The sequence below is a fragment of the Rhinopithecus bieti genome, unplaced genomic scaffold, assembly GCF_001698545.2.
Source record: "Rhinopithecus bieti isolate Rb0 unplaced genomic scaffold, ASM169854v2 scaffold_2453, whole genome shotgun sequence".
Classification (NCBI taxonomy): Eukaryota; Metazoa; Chordata; class Mammalia; order Primates; family Cercopithecidae; genus Rhinopithecus; species Rhinopithecus bieti.
The window spans coordinates 5840785-5860709 of NW_016804447.1; the positions used below are offsets into that span (position 1 = coordinate 5840785).

The 19925-nt window shown below is 36.2% G+C and overlaps 1 protein-coding gene across 1 annotated transcript in view; it reads right to left on the bottom strand.

Moving 5' to 3' along the window:
- The window catches only part of CEP83 (centrosomal protein 83), a 156376-nt gene that overhangs the window by 63298 nt on the left and 73153 nt on the right, over positions 1-19925 (bottom strand). Inside the window, 3 exon segments of the mRNA XM_017868397.1 lie at positions 419-533; positions 6362-6492; positions 9207-9480. Coding sequence (XP_017723886.1) covers positions 419-533; positions 6362-6492; positions 9207-9480 — 520 coding nt within the window.

Sequence of the window (19925 nt, forward strand, 5' to 3'; positions counted from 1 at the left end):
TACTAGGCTACAATGACTGGCCTAGGTCTACATAAAAAAATTTTTTTAATTGAAAAAAATTAAGCCTGGAACTCAATTATCTTCTTCACATTCTCTAGAATTAAAATGTCCTGGGACTAATAAACTATACAATAAATAGATTGAAGATTTATAAATCACGAAGTATGGCATCCCATTTACAAAGTTCATTTATGTATCCAAAAACTATGATAAAAACATAAGATTGATTTTTTAAAAGTTATTAAATCTTACAATGAACAACACACTCAACATATAATAAACATTTCATATGTACTCCAAAATTAAAACTAAATTAAGTTGAAAATCTGGAAATAAAAATTCAGGTTCAACTATTTTAATAATGTGAGTTCATATCTGAAAATAAGCAGTAGCAGCAGCAAGGGAAATCACACATTACCATCCAGTTCACTTTGAATCTTATTCCTTTCTCTTTCTAGCTCACTCTTAGCCCTTGCTGTCTCCAGTTTGATGTCTGTTATTTCCAGTTTGTTTGAATGTTTAAGTTCTTTCACCTGTTGATAATTGAAAATTGAAATTACTATTCGTCATTTTCTTGTCATTCAATACTTATCCCAAAACATAAGTGGAAACGAGAAAACGCTTTGGTAGTAAAGTAGAGTCTAAGTACCTTCCAAGAAGAAAGGAGTGCCAGTGCCTGCAACAGTACTTCAAATAAGGAGACATCAAGAAAACACTGTTCTTTCCTAACAGAACTGAGGCATTTCTTTACGAATATCTATGTATGGTCCTCTGGTTTAATCTTGCCTTAAAGACTTAATTACAAGTATCTAAAATCAAATATTCGATGACTGGAAAATCTGCAGGGAAAAAATCCTGAAACTTTTTAAATTTGCTAATATTTCTAAAAGACAGGGTGTCACTATGTCATCCAGGCTGGAGTGCAGTGGCACGGTCATAGCTCACTTTAACTTCAAACTTCTGGGCTCAAGTGATCCTCTCTCCTCAGCATTCCAAGTAGCTGTCAGGACTACAGGTGCACACCATCACACACAGAAAATTTTTCAATTTTTTTGTAGCGATGGGCTCTTGCTATGTTGACCAGGCTGGTCTCAAACTCCTGGCCTCAAGCAATCCTCCTGCTTGGCCTCCTAAAGTTCTAGGATTACAGGTGTAATCCACTGCACTTGGCCTGAAACCTTCCTTTTAAAAAGTGTCCATAGCTGGACACAGTAACTTGCACCTAAAATCCCAGCTGAGTCAAGAGGCTGTGGCAAAAGGAAGTGTCTGAGGCCTGGTGTTGGAGACCAGCCTAGGCAACATAGTGAGATCCTTTCTCTAAAAAAAAAAAAAAATTTAAATTAGCCCCTTAGTCCCAGCCATTGGGGAGACTAAGAGGATCATTGAGTCTAGGGGTTTGAGGCTGCAGTGAACTATGATTGTGCCAATGTACTCCAGCCTGGGCAACAGAGTGAGACCTTGTCTCTAAAAAAATTAAAATTAAATTTAAGAATAAAAAATGTTTTAGGGACAAAGAAGGTACTCTAGGTAGAAGGAACAGCATATAAAATGTTATTATGTGTATAACATCACATGGTCTACTCTTAAAACAAGCTATGTATTACATGGAGAGCACTGGCAGATGTGAAATCTGTGGAGGAATGGCAGGGAATAAACTTTATATACCATATGAAAGCGTTGTTTTTCGGTTAGCTGTTGAAGGTGGCACAATTAATTAATGCAAATCTGTTGGCTTAAGAAACTGAAGGTAAATAAATCAATTAAGAGGCAAAGAATGAATAAAGGGGGGGAAGGAAGAATCAATTAAATCTGGTGACAAAATAGTCTATGTGTATAGATCGTGTCTGTGTGCACATGTGCACAAGTATGAGGTAGGGGATAGAGGCAGGAACAAGTATAAATCATATAAATTCATTTTCCATAGCCCTTCTCTTTGGTAAGGAGCTTCTAAAATTAGATATAGTCATATAATGAGGATTTAATCAATACAAACATAAAGATTAGATGACCCGTTTTCTGATATATTACCCAAATATAGAAAACTATGGAATCAGAGTAGGAAACTACAAATATATACAAGTCAAATACAGAAAATGTGAGATGGTAGAAACAGGAAAGTAAAAGACAATTTACTTAAGAGTCCAATAAAAACCCCATAAAAACTGGAGTTGGGAGTCAGACACAAATCAAAAAGAGGTCCTAGAGCCAAAGAGGGCAAGGGTGAGAAACAGAAGTGTCTTACTGGAAGAGACTCCATCAACAAAAGGTCCTGAAAATGTTTCAAGGAATAGTTTCATGCAAAATCCTCATTTAAAGGAAATAAACAGAAAAGTGAGTACTGCCTTTGTACTGGTAACTACAATAAGACATCCCTCCAAATTAACTCATAGATTTTTAAATGACCATTCATAAAATGGCGACCTTGTGCTGACATCAGTTTTGCATTTTTATTTATTTTTTGAGACAGCGTCTCGCTCTGTCACCCAGGCTGGAGTGCAGTGGCTTCATCTCAGCTTACGGCAACCTCTGTCTCCTGGGTTCAGCGATTCTCCTGCCTCAGCCTCCCGAGTAGCTGGGATTACAGGCATGCACCACCACACCTGGCTAAATTTTGTATTTTTAGTACAGATGGGGTTTCACCATCTTGGCCAGGCTGGTCTTGAACTCCTGACCTCATGATCCACCTGCCTTGGCCTTCCAAAGTGCTGGGATTACAGGCACAAGCCACCACGCCCAGCCTGCATTTTTAATTTCCTTTTGGAAGTTCTTTTCTACAAAAGTAAGTCTTATAAAATGATGTTCACATGGAAGCAGCTGAGAATTTGTTTTAATACTTAAACTTTCTGTAGATTGGGTTTTACTACATTATAATTTCATTGACAGAATTTAAATTACAAATACTTTAAAATTTTGAAGAAATACAATTACAAAGAAAATCCAATCACTATGACAAATGTAATTATAACCTGCTATTATATACTAACTGTAAAAGGGTAAGAATGACACAGCATTTCATTAACAAACATACTATAGCTGCATAAGGTGGAAAATTAGAGCCATCTTATTTCATAGAAAGTTGATTCATCTCATGGTAACTTCAAGATCTACAAAAAACTTATTTTCATTTCACCCTAAGATTTATTGAAATGAGAAGACATTTTTAACTAAACTATAATTATTGAAACTGAAAGAACACCGAATAGGAAGTCAAGCAACAAGTGAGGTCTGTCTTCAGGCCTACTTTTGCTGTTAAACCAGTGGTATATGCTCAAGCAATTTACCTGTCCTCTCTGCATTCAAATTTACTCATCTATGGATCTTAAGCTTTTCTTTATTGCCTTATTTGTATCATCCTAACATCACCGATGTACTTATACTGTTAAATTTCCTAAAAATATACTAAACAGAATTTTACTTAAAATAACATATGAACATTTATTACCCAGTAATGACAAATAATAGCTCTTTTCTACGAGTAATCTGAACCAAATTCCAAATGTTACAATAAGGTTTCTTTCTGCCCCTAGATCCCTGGTTCTTAATCTTCTTTGTGATCAAGTCCCAAATCCTAGGAAAATTAGGGATTTTTAAAAAATAAAATGCTCATGTTAAAATGTTGCATAAAATTTCAAGTAATTCATGGTCTCCTGAAGCTCCACTGTATCAAGTCACCCTGTTCTTCACAGAATGTCTGCCATATAGATTCTGGCCTTTATGCTGTGAATTTGCTTTATGTTTTTGACACAATGGAAGTATTCAGGTATTACTAACAAAACTTTAATAAATGTCAAAACTGGCAATACTGGGCATTTTACAGGGGGTCAGGATCTGTTAAAGTACACATACTCAAAGAAAGACACACAAAAGCATAGTATAAACAAGCAAGAAACGAAAATATAATTGACAATATGTATTACCTAAGAAGCCCTGGATACAGATTCCAAAGAGATGGTACTTAAATCCTGATCTTTTTCAAAGTTCTGAGACGTAATTACCTCATTAATTTAGGTAAATAAGGACAACTCTGTTGGGTGGCTTCCTTAAAACTATCTTTTATTGGCATTCTGAAAATGAAAAACGTTATGAGGGAACTAGAAGAATTTACCTCGCTGAATGTGAAATCTCCTTAAGGTCATCATTTTCAGGCCATCTTTGGTAACACCTTTTAATCATCATATTTAGGCCATCTTTGGTAACACCTTTTAATCCAAGATACTGATACTCACACTGACATAACTTTGTTCTAAAATCTGACAAACATTTATGAATTTGAATAACTTAGACAACACACCCCAGGTGTTCCTTTGCACTGCAACAACCATTTGCTAGAATTGCAAAATGTTGATGAAAACTTCAAGTTGCAAAGAAAACTGTGGCAGTCATGTTTGAAGTATTATTTTAAAATTTACCCTTCCAATGGAATCTTTACATGCAAGACTTCAAATGAAACTTGGTTTGTTTAAAGTTAAAGGATGGTATTTAATACTCCATTTACATGCAAAATAATGCAAGTGTGCCTTTAAAAAGACAGGCAACTCTTAGCAATGTGTATTAATAAACAAGCACAAAGAAATAAATACTATACTAGATTGCTGTTTTTTCTCCAGCAGAGTAGGAGAAATCACCTATGTTCTAACTCTAAAAGGAAGAGCAATAATAGGGAAGAGTATATATACGGAAAAAAAGAAGGAAAATCAGGGTCAACACAAAGGTGAGCCAGGGAGCTCAGGTAAAATGTACTGAATGAAAAGTATTATACTTGGTGACCTCCGAAGAGAGAAGCCACAGCACAAGCCAGCATATCCCATGTCCTGTTGCGACATGTGTGGTTCCAATTATTCCAGCAGTGTAGTCTGGCTACTCAGGTCAAGAACGATGTGCTGCAAATACTAGGTATTCAATATTATTTTACAAAACTGAAAATAATTTATACTGGAATTGGAAGAAAAGCATGAAAACTCCCTATATCCTGAATTTACTTGTGTTTTATATCTATTTTTTTGTATACTCTATAGTTACAAGCGTTCAATGTGTATCTGTTGAATATATAATCTACTTATAGTTAATCAGGAGGCAATCAAATTATTTCCTAGTAGTTCTTACACAGTCTTAGTAGACTGGAAGAGTTCTTACAGATATAAGGAAATTGAATCCTAATGATATTAGGTAACTTGCCTAAGGTTACACACAGTTATTGAGACAATGAGATACAGACTAGTCAATGGACTAAAAATTCTGTATTACTTATGTTACAATATTTTCTTATTTAAGGATATTACCAGTGTATAATCACTGCTATTATCATTTTCATCATCAGCTACATTTAATTTTTGCCACAACTCTATAAGGTAGGTATTAGTCCCATTTCATAGACAAAGGCACTTAAGTTTCAGAGAGACGGTGAACTGCCCAAGGTCACACAGCTTTTTTTAGTAACGGAAAAATCAAAATTTGAATCCAGTCTGTTAAGGAGAATATAAATGTAGATCATGCAGCTACTACTTATTCATTGAGGAAATATTTATTGAGTACCTACTATGTGCCAGCACTGTTCTAGAAGCTGGAAAAGTAGTAGTGATGAAAACAATGTCCCTGCTCTCTTGGAGCTTATATTGGGTTAAGGGGAAGGTGGTGGGAAAGAAAAGGGGAGACCAAAACATAAAAACCAAATAACTATATCAGATAGTATTAAGAGCAATGAAGCAGGTAAGGAAGATAGAAAGACAGAGGAAGAAGGAAGATGCTATTTTACAATGTGAAGACAAGGAAAGCCTCTCTGGTTAGGCAACATCTAGGGAGTGAGGAAGCAAGTTATGTGGATATGTGAGAGAAGGCTGTCAAGCTCAGACAAGTGCAGAAACTCTGAGCAAGACGTGAGTTTGCTCAAAGAGTGAGAAGGCCAAAGGGAGCAAAGTGAACAGGAGGAAAAATACATGGTCATGGCTGTGAAAAGACTCCAGATCACACAGAGCTCTGAATGGGTAGAAAGCAGAAAGACCAGTAAGCAACCTAGCACAGAAATTGACCCTAAAAAATTCATGGCTTGGACTAGAAAGGTCACAGTGGATGTGGTAAGAATTGATCAGATTCTGCATGTATTTGGAAGGCAGAGTGACAAGATTAAAAATATTTCAATACAGAGAATGCAAAATTTGTCACTGTACTACAGTATCAAGTATTCTACGGAATGAAGTAGAGGCATAAGATAACATACTCTACTGATCAATGTATTTATTTCTTGGAAGGTAGAATGATATAATAAAACATTTCAGTATAAAGAAATGAATTATTAAAAATAAAATTTATCATTATATAGTAGCAAACATGCTAAAGAATGAAACAGAAACATAAAACAACTTACGTTACTGGACAATGTACTTATTTCTCGTTCAGCTTTATGCAATTTATTAATTAAAAACGTATTTTGTTCACTGCTTGATTGTAGCTCTTTTTCCAAGCGTTCTGCCCGTAAATTAGCTGATTGTTTTCAGCCTTTCATTCAAACAAAATATTTTAAAATTCATTTATTTTTCAAGCATTTCAAAACCAAATAAGCACTATTTAAAATACATTTATAATTATACAAAAATTATTCAAAACCTCAACATTAACATATACCTATGTAACAAACATTTTCTCAAACTAATTGGTAGAATTCAAATGAAAGATAGTGCTTCAGGAAATATGCAATAAAGATATGTAGACAAACAACATATGAATGACCACCAACAAAATAAAGTTTATATACTTCTCTCAGGAGAGAAAGTACCTAAGGCATTCATTTGATGTCTATTTATTCTTAACACTGACTTATTTCAAACATTTTTGGAAGTTTCCAGTCTACAACAGATAGGAAAAAGCATATTAGAAAGTAGAAGACAGGGCTCATTGATAGTAACAAGTACAAATTGAAAATCTAAAATCAATGATTTTCAAAAAAGAAACAGCGAAAGGTATTATTTCAAAATCCTCAGCTAATCTGCAGACTTCTTAAGTACAAGCAAAGAGGTTCCTGATCTCATGACACAATTAAGATTGTTAATGAAGTCTGTAGGTTGTCAAAAAAGTTTCTGGTTGGTAATATTGATAGTACTCTTTCATGAGGGGAGGGGAACTAAAACCTTTTTTAAAAAACATGTCTACTCAACATTTTATACACACACACACACACAGACACACACACACACACGTATTTTTTTTCAGACAAGGTCTTGCTCTGTCTCCCAGGCTGGAGTGCAATGGCACGATCTTGGCTCATTGCAACCTCAGCCTCCCGAGCACAAACAATTCTCCTGCCTCAGCCTCCCGAGTAGCTGGGACTTCAGGTGCACACCACGGTGCCTGGCTAATTTTTGTATTTTTTGTAGAGACAGGGTTTTACCCGTGTTGTTCAGGCTCATTTCAAACTCCTGAGCTCAGGTGACCCATTTACCTCAGCCTCCCAAAGTGCTGGGATTACAGGCATAAGCCACCATACCCGACCTCAACATAATCAAAATGAAAATGTTTTGGCATTTAAAAGATACACTTCAGTTTCATAACATCTCATTTCGTACATACAGATGCTCTTCAACTTATGATGGAGTTACATCCTGATAAACCTATCACAAATTGAAAATATCTAAGTCCATAACTTAGACTAGCCTACCTTAAGCATCCTCAAAACACGTGAATTGGCCTACAGTTGGAAAAAATCATCTGGCAACACAGTACTCAGTAAAGAGGTTATTTACCCTCATGATCATGTGACTGACTGGGAACTGTGGCTCAGTGCAGCTACACAGCATTGAGAGTATCATACCACATATCAGTAACCCAGGAAAAGATCAAAATTCAAAGTATATAAATACATATATGGCTTTCACACCATTGTGTAGTCAAAAAATCATAAGTCAAACCACCTTAAGTTGGGGAACATCTATCTTAAATATGTTAAGGACTATATTCGACAAATAATTAGGGAAAAAACCTATTTTCTTCATATATGAAATAACACTCTCTGGGCACAATGATAGCCAAGAAAGTTAAAGAAGAAAGAAATGCTTGCTGTCATATGCTTATTTTCATTTCATCTGACAAATGATAAAAATATAGGCTCTTATGAAAATGTCACAAATCTTTTGTCATCATTCAACTTGCCCTGAAAATAATCACTCTAAAGGACCTCAATGGAAAGTTTCACATCAGAACTGTACACTATATTCAACTGCAGTTGTCTCACTTATTCTGTCACTGTGTAAAATACATAAGGATGGAAGGATGGCAACATAAACAGTCTCACAATGAACTGCTTCATGTTTAAGGTACAATGATACTGACAACTTTTAATTCAGAAAACCAGTAAATACTGACTTAGCGTCATGTAACAAAATAAAAAAGTAACTTCTACTCTTCAAAACATACCAGTGTATTCCTGTATCACTGGCTGGGGGGAAAGAAAATCACCATCTTGGATTTGAATATTGATTTTAACTACAAATTAAATGCCCACTAATGTCCCTCCCCCCACCCAAATCATTTTATAACTATTCCAAAGGAAAAAGAAACACTTTGAACTGTAAAAAATAAATAAAAACAATTAAACAGGTATGTTTGCTACAAGTTAGGCACTAAGAACTAAGAAGAATAAGTGTATCTGAATAAAATGGAAACCAAGAATTTTCATAAGGCAATACCCCTAGGAGTAGCAGTCAGGTCTGCCAACACTTATCGTTCTCTAATGAACCCAGGGAAATAATTCTGCAAAGGCATGTATACCTTTACAGTTGGATTTTACTAGTCTGGGAAGAAGCTGTCATAAGATATATCAGTATAGTATTTCTGTTCAAGCAGGATTTGCAACTTTAAGATCTCAAATCCCACTGTAAGGAATGTACTATATTGAAAGAAATTATTCTTTCTGGTTTGAGATGACTTTACTTTCAGAAACTCAAATACATATATTTTTATTTTGCATATTCTATTATGTGGCATTTTAAGAGTTAAGACATTTCAGATAGGTGACTTAACTCCCACAGAATAAATATCCCTTTATAAATGTGGTAGCATACGTATTGCTTATGAATCAATAGCTTTCTTCTTTACTAAAAGAATAAATACTCTTGGGATTACACAAATGTGTCAGCATTAGCTTGGAGAGCATACATTTATGCTCTAAAAATCAAAAGTTTGTCAATTGCACTTTAAAAAACTATGCCATACTCTACTGGGAAGTAATCAGAATCTTACCTCCAGGGATCTGACTGTAGCCTGCATCTCAGCCAACTGCCGCACCTGTATTCTTTGGGCATTTTCCACCTGAGCATCAGAATTCTCCTTTTCAGCCCTTAATTCTGCTACTTCAGCCTCTAAACCTTTTAATTTTTGACACAAATAGACTTTTTCTCGAGCAAGTTGTTCCACTCGTTTGCTGTCTCTTGTGAGATCAACATTAAGCAGCTGGTTACGTAGTTCTTCTTTATCTTCCTCCAGTCTTGCAATCTAATAATAATTTTAAAGAAAGCACACAAGGTTAATTAAATTTTCAGTCATGAACATGCTTTACAAGTCAGTAAAATTAAAAATTGCACAAAATCAAAGCTCGGGTGCTGAAACAAAGAACAAAGGAAAAATTTTTAAGTATCACCTTCTTTCTGTTCTTAGACTCAAATGTGAGTTCAAGGACTGTGTCCTGTTTTCCCTCTATTTCCACGTGGTGTCTAGCACAGGGCTTAATCAGTTGCTAAAATTTAAAATTATAATACTATAAAATAATTATTAAAATATATCAAGTATTTTAAAATTCATCATAACATTAAAGGGGTTCATGACCAAAACTCTGACTACTCCTAAGCTTTTCCTCACATGACTGTAATTCTTGAGCTATGTCTATACTAATAAAATTATCTATGTCAGGGCAACTTAATTCACACACAAACTGCCTGAGTACATAAAAGCAAATGTGATTGATGAGAGTTTTTAAATGATAGCTGAGAGTTTATTAAAGTCCTAATTGTAATGATGGCCTAGTTCTTAGTTCTTAGATTCAAGAAAGAATTGAAAAATCATTACTCCAGGGCAGGTGTTAAAGTCACTGGGGAACTTGCAGAGCAGAGACACCAGTGGTGTTGTCATTCATGCCAATTATCACTGCTGGACTTCATGGGCCTCCAAATCAGTGGGTTTCAAACTGTTTCCTAACCTCTAAGGCATTTCAGAAGCTCCTCACCTCTGGAGACCAGTGGCAAGCAACTAGGGTCTATAACTCATTCTTTCCCTTTCCTGATCTCCCCAACTATCTATCCCCTATGACCACCCCCACCAAATCTCTGGCATTAAATATAAGCTTCTATTTTTAGTCTCTTTTGGGGTTTCTTCATATGATTCAACTTAAGTAAAAGATTCAGCTGGGTTTTTTTGTTTTTTAAAAAGTTGAAAACCACTGCTCAAAACAAGACAGAGGTTGTTTACAGCCAGGATGAACATCAAAGGCTCATTGTAAGCTCCCCCGGCAAAAAAAAAAAAACAAAACCTAAAGAAATGCTCCACAACCTAGACAAAAGTGGTCCAAGGAACAACTGTTTGATCACAGCACTATCAATGAATCTAAAAAGTTTAAGACCTCCACCCCAGAGCAGGACCTGTTCTCCACACCTGTAAAATGGGAAACTGAATTAGATGCATTCTAACAACCTTTTTAGTTTTAACACATAGTGATTCCAATTTGTTTCTGGACATGCTGAATTTAAATGCCATTGAGAAATATAGGTAGAGCTATCCAGCAGACAAATATTATTTTCCAGAGAATAAAATTCATCCTTGAAGGTAGCTGTGGTATTTAGAGTTAAGCCCTCAAAGCCCAACTAATTAGTGTTTCTCTCCTATTTTTCCTCCCACGCTTTACAAATAACTATTACTTCCCGGTTTGGTCCCAGATTACCTTTTTATCCACTGTATTCTGTCCTCAGTTTAAATGAAGAACTTGGGCTAGCTGATCTTTAAGATCCTGTTCACCTTTTACATGAGGTAACTTAATATGGTTTTAATATGCTATATTACAGGTCTGATGGCTCATCTAAGGCTAAGGTCAGGAGTCAATGTGTAACTCAGTTTCAGACAATGGTGCCCTTTACTGAGTACTTACTATGGATCAAATACTGAGCTAAGTGCTCCAGATGTAAAATCAATATTAATAATTTCTCTTGTAGTCCCCATTTTACACATGGGGTCACACAGTTCACAATGTTCTTCACCTATATACTTCCTATATTATTGCTTTCTTTCCATGTTTTCAGAGGCATCTGTGTGATAGCTGAAGTCATAGTTGAAGCTATGAGACTGGATGACAGCTAGCTGATGGCTGAGAATTAGATTCCATGTTTATAACTCCTAAACCAGATGTATCAATCATTCTTACCAAAACTGCCATCTAATTCTACTATTCATTTATTTATTCATGCAACAAATATTTACTGAGTACTTACTAAGTACCCAATACTGTTTTAGGTAGTAAGGACACAACCCAGCAGATAAGCAAACAAACACAAAATCTCTGCTGATGCAGAGCTTATTACAATCATTGCCATAACACTACTCGTGTCCCAGACATTCGGCACAGATCTTGGATAAAGCCTCAGCTCTTCCCTTTTTCGCCATTTTCAATCAGACTCACATGTCATCTTCCTTGATGTCCTCAATTTCTTGTGCTCTCAAACTTTCCTCTAAATTTCCAAAGGGCTTTGTTTAAATTTCTCTTTTATGAACTTTATCTAAATCCGCCTGTATTGCAGTTACCTCTACATTTACTGTATTCTATTCTAAATATAAACCTGCTTGACAGATAAGACAATGTGCTAACTAATATTACTTTTTAAAAAGTTATTGAAGTAAAGGAAACTAAACAGAAACAATAGGACTAGGAATAGTGACTGATTTCCTTTTCAAAAAATGATAGCACTTCAATTCCCCAAGGCACACAAGAGGGAAAGGTAGTGTTATCTAATTACTCCATCCTTCCTTGTTTTTATTACCTTTACGATACAACATAGGGATATGGATAAGAGAAAAGGCTCTGGAATCAAAGTGCCTAGGTTTCTTTTTTTTTTTTTTAGTATTTTAAAGATATTGCTCTACTGTCTTCTGGCTTGTACTACTTGTAAAAATAAGTCTGTTGTCATTCTTTGTTCCTCTGTATAAGATGTCTTTTCTTTCTCCAGTTACTTCTTTTAAAATTAAACTTTTTCAGATAATGGTAGGTTCACAAAGAATTATTATAAGGATTAATATAGAGGGATCCTGTATATCCTTTAACCAAGATTCCCCTATTGGTAACATTCCTCTTCCATTTTTGGGGAAGACATTATGTAGAATTGGTAGTAATTCTTCTTTAAACACCTGGTAAAATTCTCTAGTTAACTATTCATTTTGGGAGTTTTAAAATTACAGGTTCAATTTCCCTAACAGTAATAGCTCTATACAAACTGCAGATTTCACATTAAATGAGTTGTGGTAGTTTGTGCCTTTTAAGAAATTGATCCATTTCATCTGCACTGTCAAATTTATTACAGTAGAGTTGTTCAAAGGATTATCTCATTTCCCTTCTAATGTCTGCAAGGTCATGAGTGATATTCTCATTCCTGAGAGGTAAAATTTGTATCTTCCATCTTTTTTGTTAGTCTTGCTAAAAGTTGGTCACTTTTATTATCTTTTCAAAGAACTAGCTCTTTGTTTCGCTGATTTTCTCTATTATTTCTGTTTTCAATTTCTGCTATGTTTATTATTTCCCTTCTGCTTCTGCTTGCTTTATTTATTTATTTATTTTTTGACACTCTTTTTACAGGTTCTTGAGATGGGAGCTTATATTACTGACTTGTTTTCTCATTTCTAACGTATGCATTTAGTGCTATAAATTTTTCTTGGCACTGCTTTAGCTGTGTCCTAAAATTTTTGATATGCTGCCTTTTCATTTTCATCCAATGTATTTTTTGAAATGTAATCTCACTGAAATGTTTTTCTTTGAAATTTCTTCCTTGACCCATAAATTTTTTTTAAGTATGTCATTTCATTTCCAAGTGTTTGAAGATTTCCCTGTTATTTTCTGTTATTAATTTGTAATTTGATTCTACTGTGGTCAGAAAACTCACTTGTTATGATTTCAAGTTGTATAAGTTTGTTGAGGTTTATTTTATAGCCCAGGATATGGTCTCTCTTGCATATGTTCAGTAAGCATTTATATATATTCAGTGAATACATCAAAAGACCATGTCTGGGTGTTCTCCTTGGGTGGCATGTTTTATAAATGTTATTTAGGTTCTGATGGTTGATGGTGTTATTGCATTCTTGTTTATCCTTGCTGATTTTTAATTGTTCTATCATTTCTTGAGAGTGGGGTATGAAGTCACCAACTATAATTATAGATTTGTCTATTTCTTCTTTTAGTTCTATCAATTTTTGCTTCAAACATTTTGCACCTCTGGTGCACATACATTTACATTTAGTATTCCTGTGTCTTCTTGCTGGGCTGACCCCTTTTGTCATTATATAATCTCTTTCTATACAAATCTGGTATTTATTTATTTATTTATTTATTTATTTTTTTTGAGACGGAGTCTCGCTCTGTCCCCTAGGCTGGAGTGCAGGTGGCACGATCTTGGCTCACCGCAAGCTCCGCCTCCCGGGTTCACGCCATTCTCCTGCCTCAGTCTCCTGAGTAGCTGGGACTATAGGTGCCCGCCACTGCACCCGGCTAATTTTTTCTATTTTCAGTAGAGACGGGGTTTCACCATGGTCTCCATCTCCTGACCCTGTGATCTGCCTGCCTCAGCCTCCCAAAGTGCTGGGATTATAGGCGTGAGCCACTGCGCATGGCCTAAATCTGGTATTTTTCTTTGTTATGTTCCTTTGCCCCAAAGTCTGCTCTATCTGATATTAATACTGCCACCCCTGCTTTTAATTAATGATTCCATGATGTATCTTTTTATATCCTTTTATTTACAAACTGCCTATACAGTTATACGTGGAGTTTCCTACAGACTTCATACAGTTACCCCTTGACTTATGATGCAATTACATCCCAATAAACTCATGAAAAGTGAAAAATATATGTGAAAAATGCAGTTTATGCTGGCAACATAGCATATGGACCCTGACTTATGATGGTTCAAGTTACAACTTTTCAACTTTCAATGGTATGAAGTGACATGCATTCAGTAGAAACCGTAACCACACTATGTCATAAGGAGCACTCTGACTTACAACGGAGTTACATCCCAATAAACTCATCGTTAAGTTGAAAAATCATCCAACTTCAACTATTGTAATCTGGGGACTGTCAGTACAGTTAGGTCATTTTTAAAAATCTACACTGTAAATCTCTGTATTTTAATTCATGTATTCAGACCATTTACATTTATTATCATTGATATACTAAGTCACTTTTGTTCTATTTCTTCTCTGTTTTTAGTTTCTCTGTTTTTCCTGCCTGTTACATGAACATATTTCAGGATTCCATTTTATCTATAATGTTTTGAACGTATTTCCTTGTATAGCTTTCTTACTGGTTGTTCTAGTTATTATATTTATGTAACTTACCATGGTCTACTGAATTCGTTTTGTCAGTTTTAGTGATGTGTAGAAACTTCACCTCCTTTTATATCCCTTTGCCCTTGCTCATTTATACTTACCTAAAATATTTTCTCTATACATTGAGAACCACAACAGAGTTAAAATTTCTACTTCAACCACCAAACTTTAGAAAATTCATGAGGCAAAAGGAAGTCTATTACATATACCCACAGTTTTGTTTACCATGTACATTTATCCTTCCCAATATTTTGAGATTCCTTCTTTTTACTGTTTTCTTCTTGTTTAGACAAACTTCTCTTTTGGATAGGTCTACTGGCAAAAAGTTCTCTTCGTTTTCCTTCATTTGAGAATGTCTTGATTTCACCTACATTCCTGAAGGATATTTCTGCTGGATATAGAATTATGAGTTGACAGTCCTTATCTTTCAGCACTTAATAATGTGCCACTTCCTTCAGGCCTCAATGATTTCTGATAAGAAATGAGCTAATTTTCTAATTGTTTTCCCCAATGGGTAAGATATAATTCCTTGGGCTGCTTTCAAGATTTTCCTACAGTTTTTATAAACCTGACCATGGTATCTCTTGGTGTGAATGTGTTCAGCTTCTTGAAACTACATGTTTGCACCTTTATCAAACCTGGAAAGTTTTCAGTCATTATTTCTTCCATTACCTTTTCAACCTTCCCTCTTTCTCCTTTCAAGGACAGAAATCTTAGATATTTTGTTATAGTCCCACAGGACACTGAGAATCTCTGTTTATTTGCTTTTTAAATCTATTTTCTCTAGTCTGTTCAGATTGGGTAATTTCTAATGTTCTACCTTTAAGTTCAGTAATTTTTTCCTCTATCCCTTCCATTCTGCAGTTGAGCCTGGCAACTCAGGCTTTCTTAGTCACTCTATTTTTCAGTTCTAAAATTTCCAATTTTCTTCTCTTTATTCTCTGTTTCTTTGCTAAGTCTATTTTTTTAAATTTGTTTCAACCACATTTGTAATTGCTCATTGAATCATTCTTACCATGGCTGCTTTAAAATGTTTGTCAAATAATTCTAACACCTCTGCATCTTGGTGTTGGCATCTATTAGTATGTTTTACATTCAGTTTCAGACCTTCCTAGTTCTTGGTGTGACAAGTGATTTTCAACTGAAACTTGGACATTTGGGGAATTAAGTTATGAGATTCCAGATCTTATACAAAGTTTGCATTAGCTGGCTTTCTGTGATATTGCTATGGTAGGGGATGGGTGGTGTTGCCACCTCATTACTGCCAGGAGGAGGTAGTAGTCCCGATTCTCCACTCTACTTCTGTTGATACCCAAGGAGGGAGGGCTCCTCATGATATCCATGCTGAACAGGGGTGGGAGTTCTGGTTCCCCATTAGGCCTCAATTGACACCTCCCTGGATGGGAAGCGTAGGAGTAATTTATTATTGCTCCTCATGTTACCTACATTGATACCACAGGGCCAGATGTGGCCTCCATTGACAACACACAGCTGGGTAGTGGTTAAAGTCCTGACCCTGTACTAGGCCTCCTCTGACATGACCCAGGCAGGATGAGGGCAGGGTGCCTCATTACTGCCAGTTGAGAGTGGATGTCCAAGTTCCTCACTATCTCTAGTGACACCACGGCAGAGGATGGGAGCCCTTGTTATTACCCAGGTGAAGATGTCTTTGTCTGGTTTTGGTATTAGGATAATGCTGGCCTTGTAGAATGAGTTAGGAGGCATTTCCTCTGATTCTGTCTTCTGGAAGAGATTATAGAGAATTAATATAAATTCTCCCTTAAATGTCTGATAAAGTTCACCAATGAACCCACCTGGGCTGCCCAGTCATTTCTGATTGGATGTCAGACATTGTGAATTTAATGTTTTTTTCAGAGCTGGATTCTTTGTTTTCTTTTACATATTTCTGAATCTTTGTTCTGGAATGCAGCTAAGATACAGTCATGAGCCACATAATGAAGTTTCAGTCAACAACAGTCCATGTATATGACAGGGCTCCCATGAGTATAATATTGTATTTTTATTGTTTAAACCTTTTCTATGTTTAGGTATGTTTAGGTACACAAATATTAACCATTATGTTACAATGCCTACAGTATTCAGCACAGTGACATGCTGTACAGGTTTGTAGCCTAGGAGTAATAGGCTGTACCATACAGGCTAGGTATGTAGTATACTGTGCCATCTAGGTGGATATATGTATAGTTTATGATGTTTACACATGACAAAATTGTCTAATGACACATTTCTCAGAACATATCCCTGTCATTAAGCAACACGTTACTGTACTTAGAAACAGTCGGATCTTTTCAAACCTTACTTTTATTCTTGTTCCAAAACCAGAATAGCCTTTAGTCTATGGCTAATTTGGCCCTACTACTGAGGCAAAATCCTTCTGAGATTTCTACTCAAAGTACCATGCATTAGAGTATCTTTTCACGCTGTCTAATGGAAAAATAAATTTTGCCCAGTCCCATGTGAGCTCTAGGGACTGTCCCACCTAAATAATTTTCTTTCTCTGGCCTTGTATAGTTTCCTCCACACATGCACTAAGAAATACTGCAAAGTTACCCTCTGTAGAACTCTGGAGCTCTCCAATACTCTGCTTTTCAAATTCTACTTTCCTTGGCCTCTCAAATTCTGAACTCCAACTCCTCAGCTCAATGATCATGGAGCTCAATTTAGGTTTTTTATCTCTGCACGGTGGCCTGGAAACTCTCTCCAGAACCTAAGACGGGGCAATCATAGAGCTCTTATCATTTGTTTTCCTTCCCTCAGATCTGCCCTGTGCTGCCCATTTTCCAATGTCTGAAAACTGTGGTTTCCTATATTTTGTCCCAGTTTTCAGTAAAGGCCTTAAAGTAAATTCCATCCCTATTCCATCCTAGTCAGAAGCAGAAATAATTGTCTTCCACGATTTGAATCCTGACCATATACTAGCTGTGTGACCTTGGGCCAGTCTCCCAGTGTTTTCATCTTCTCATTTATAAAATGATGATTATCTAACTACTAGCGTTGTTGAGATGACTTCTTAAAAGTATATATAAAGGTACTGGTACAAACAGACACATAGCCAAATGGAACAGAATACAGTAACCAGAAATAAAGCTGCGTATCTGCAATGATCTGATGCTCAACAAAGTTGACAAAAACAAGCAATGGGGAAAGGACTCCCTATTTAAAAATTGGTGTTGGGAAAACTGGTTAGCCATATGCAAAGGAATGAAACTGGATTCTACTTTTAACTACACCCAAAAGATAACTCAAGATAAATTAGGAAATACCACTCTGAACATTAGCCTTGGCAAATAATACACGACTAAATTTATGACCCTCTAAAGCAAGGGTCCCCAAACCCCAGGCCATGGACCACTACCACTCCATGGCTGTCAGGAATGGGGCCACACAGCAGGAGGTGAGCAGCAGGGGTGCGACCATTACGGCCTGAGCTCTAACTCCTGTCAGATCAGCGGCTGCATTAGATTCTCATAGTGGTGTGAACCCTATTGTGAATTACACATCCAAGGGATCCAGGTTGCATGCTCTTTATGAGAATTTAATGCCCTAATGCCTGATGATCTAAGGTCGAACAATTTTATCCTGAAACCATTCCTCCCCCAGCCTTGGTTCATGGAATAATTGTCTTCCACGAAACCAGTCCTCAGTGTCAAATGGCACCAGGTACTTTGGGGACCACTGCTCTAAAGCAACTGCAACAAAGACAAAAATTGATAACTGGGACCTAATTAAACTAATGAGCTTTTGTTTGGCAAAAGAAACTATCAATGGAGTAAACAGACAACCCACAGAATGAGAGAAAATACCTGCAAACTATGCATCTGACAAAGTTCTAATATCTAGAATCTATAAGGAATTTACATAAAACAACAAGGAAAACACAACCCCATAGAAAAGTGGGCAAAGTACATAAACAGACATTTCTCAAAAGAAAACATATAAGCAGCCAACAAACATGAAAAAAAATGCTCAATATCACTAATCATCAGATAAATGCAAAGTAAAAAACACAATGAAATACCATCTCACACCAGTCAAAATGGCTACTACTAAAAGGAAAAAAAAAAAATACCAGGTGCTAGCAAGGCTGCAGAAAAAGGGAACACTTATACACTATTGATGGGAATGTAAATCAGTTCAGCCACTGTGGAAAGAAGTCTGGATACTCTCAAATAACTAAAAACAGAACTACCATTCCAGCAATCCCATTACTGGGTATATACTGAAAGAAGAATAAATCATTCTATAAAACGACACATACACTCGTATGTTCATCGCACTACTATTCACAATAGCAAAAACATGGAATCAACCTAGGTTCCCATCAGTGGTGAACTAGATAAAGAAAATGTGGTACATATACACCACGGAATACTATGCAGCCATAAAAATGAATGAAATCGTGACCTTCGCAGCAGCACAGATACAGCTGGAGACTATCATTCAAAGCAAATTAACAAAGGAACAGAAAACCAAATACCAATACCACATGTTCTCACTTATAAGTGTGAGCTAAACACTGACTACATATGGACATAAAGATGGGAACAACAGAACTGGGGACTACTAGAGAGGGGAGAGGATGAGGGAGAAAGAGCTCAAAAACTTCCTATAAGGTACTACGCCCAGTATCTAGGTGACGGAATCTTTATTACCCCAAAGTTCTGCCTCAGCATCACGCAATATACCCATGTAACAAATCTACACATGTACCTGCTGAATCTAAAATAAATCTTGAAATTATTTTTAAAAAAAAGAAAAGTTAAGTAGAATAAAGTATTATAAGTAGTAAAAAAAAAAAGAGAAAAGAAAATAATTCGGAAACTTTTTTTTACACTGACTTTAATTTGTGCTTCTGATGAAAATACATTTCACTTATTACATTTTGAATACAATTGCATTTTGGTTTTAATTCTACATGTTATTATTAATGGAAAACAAACATGTAAGAAGCTTCTTTATAACAGTATAGTGATTTTACTAAATTGAAAAAAAAAATGTGGCTGGGTGCAGTGGCTCATGCCTATAATCCCAGCACTTTGGGAGTCTGAGGTGGGTGGATCACTTGAGGTCAGGAGTTCAAGACCAGCCTAGCCAACATGACAAAACCCCATCTCTACTACAAATACAAAAATTAGCTGGGTGTGGTGATGCACACCTATACTCCCAGCTATTCAGGAGGCTGAGGCAGGAGAATGGCTTAAACTCAGGAGGCAGAGGTTGCAGTGAGCCAAGATTGTGCCAGTGCACTCCAGTCCGGGCAACAGAGTAAGACAGGAAGGAACGGGCAACAGAGGGAGGGGAGGGAGGGAGGAAGGAAGGAAGGAAGGAAGGAAGGGAGGGAGGGA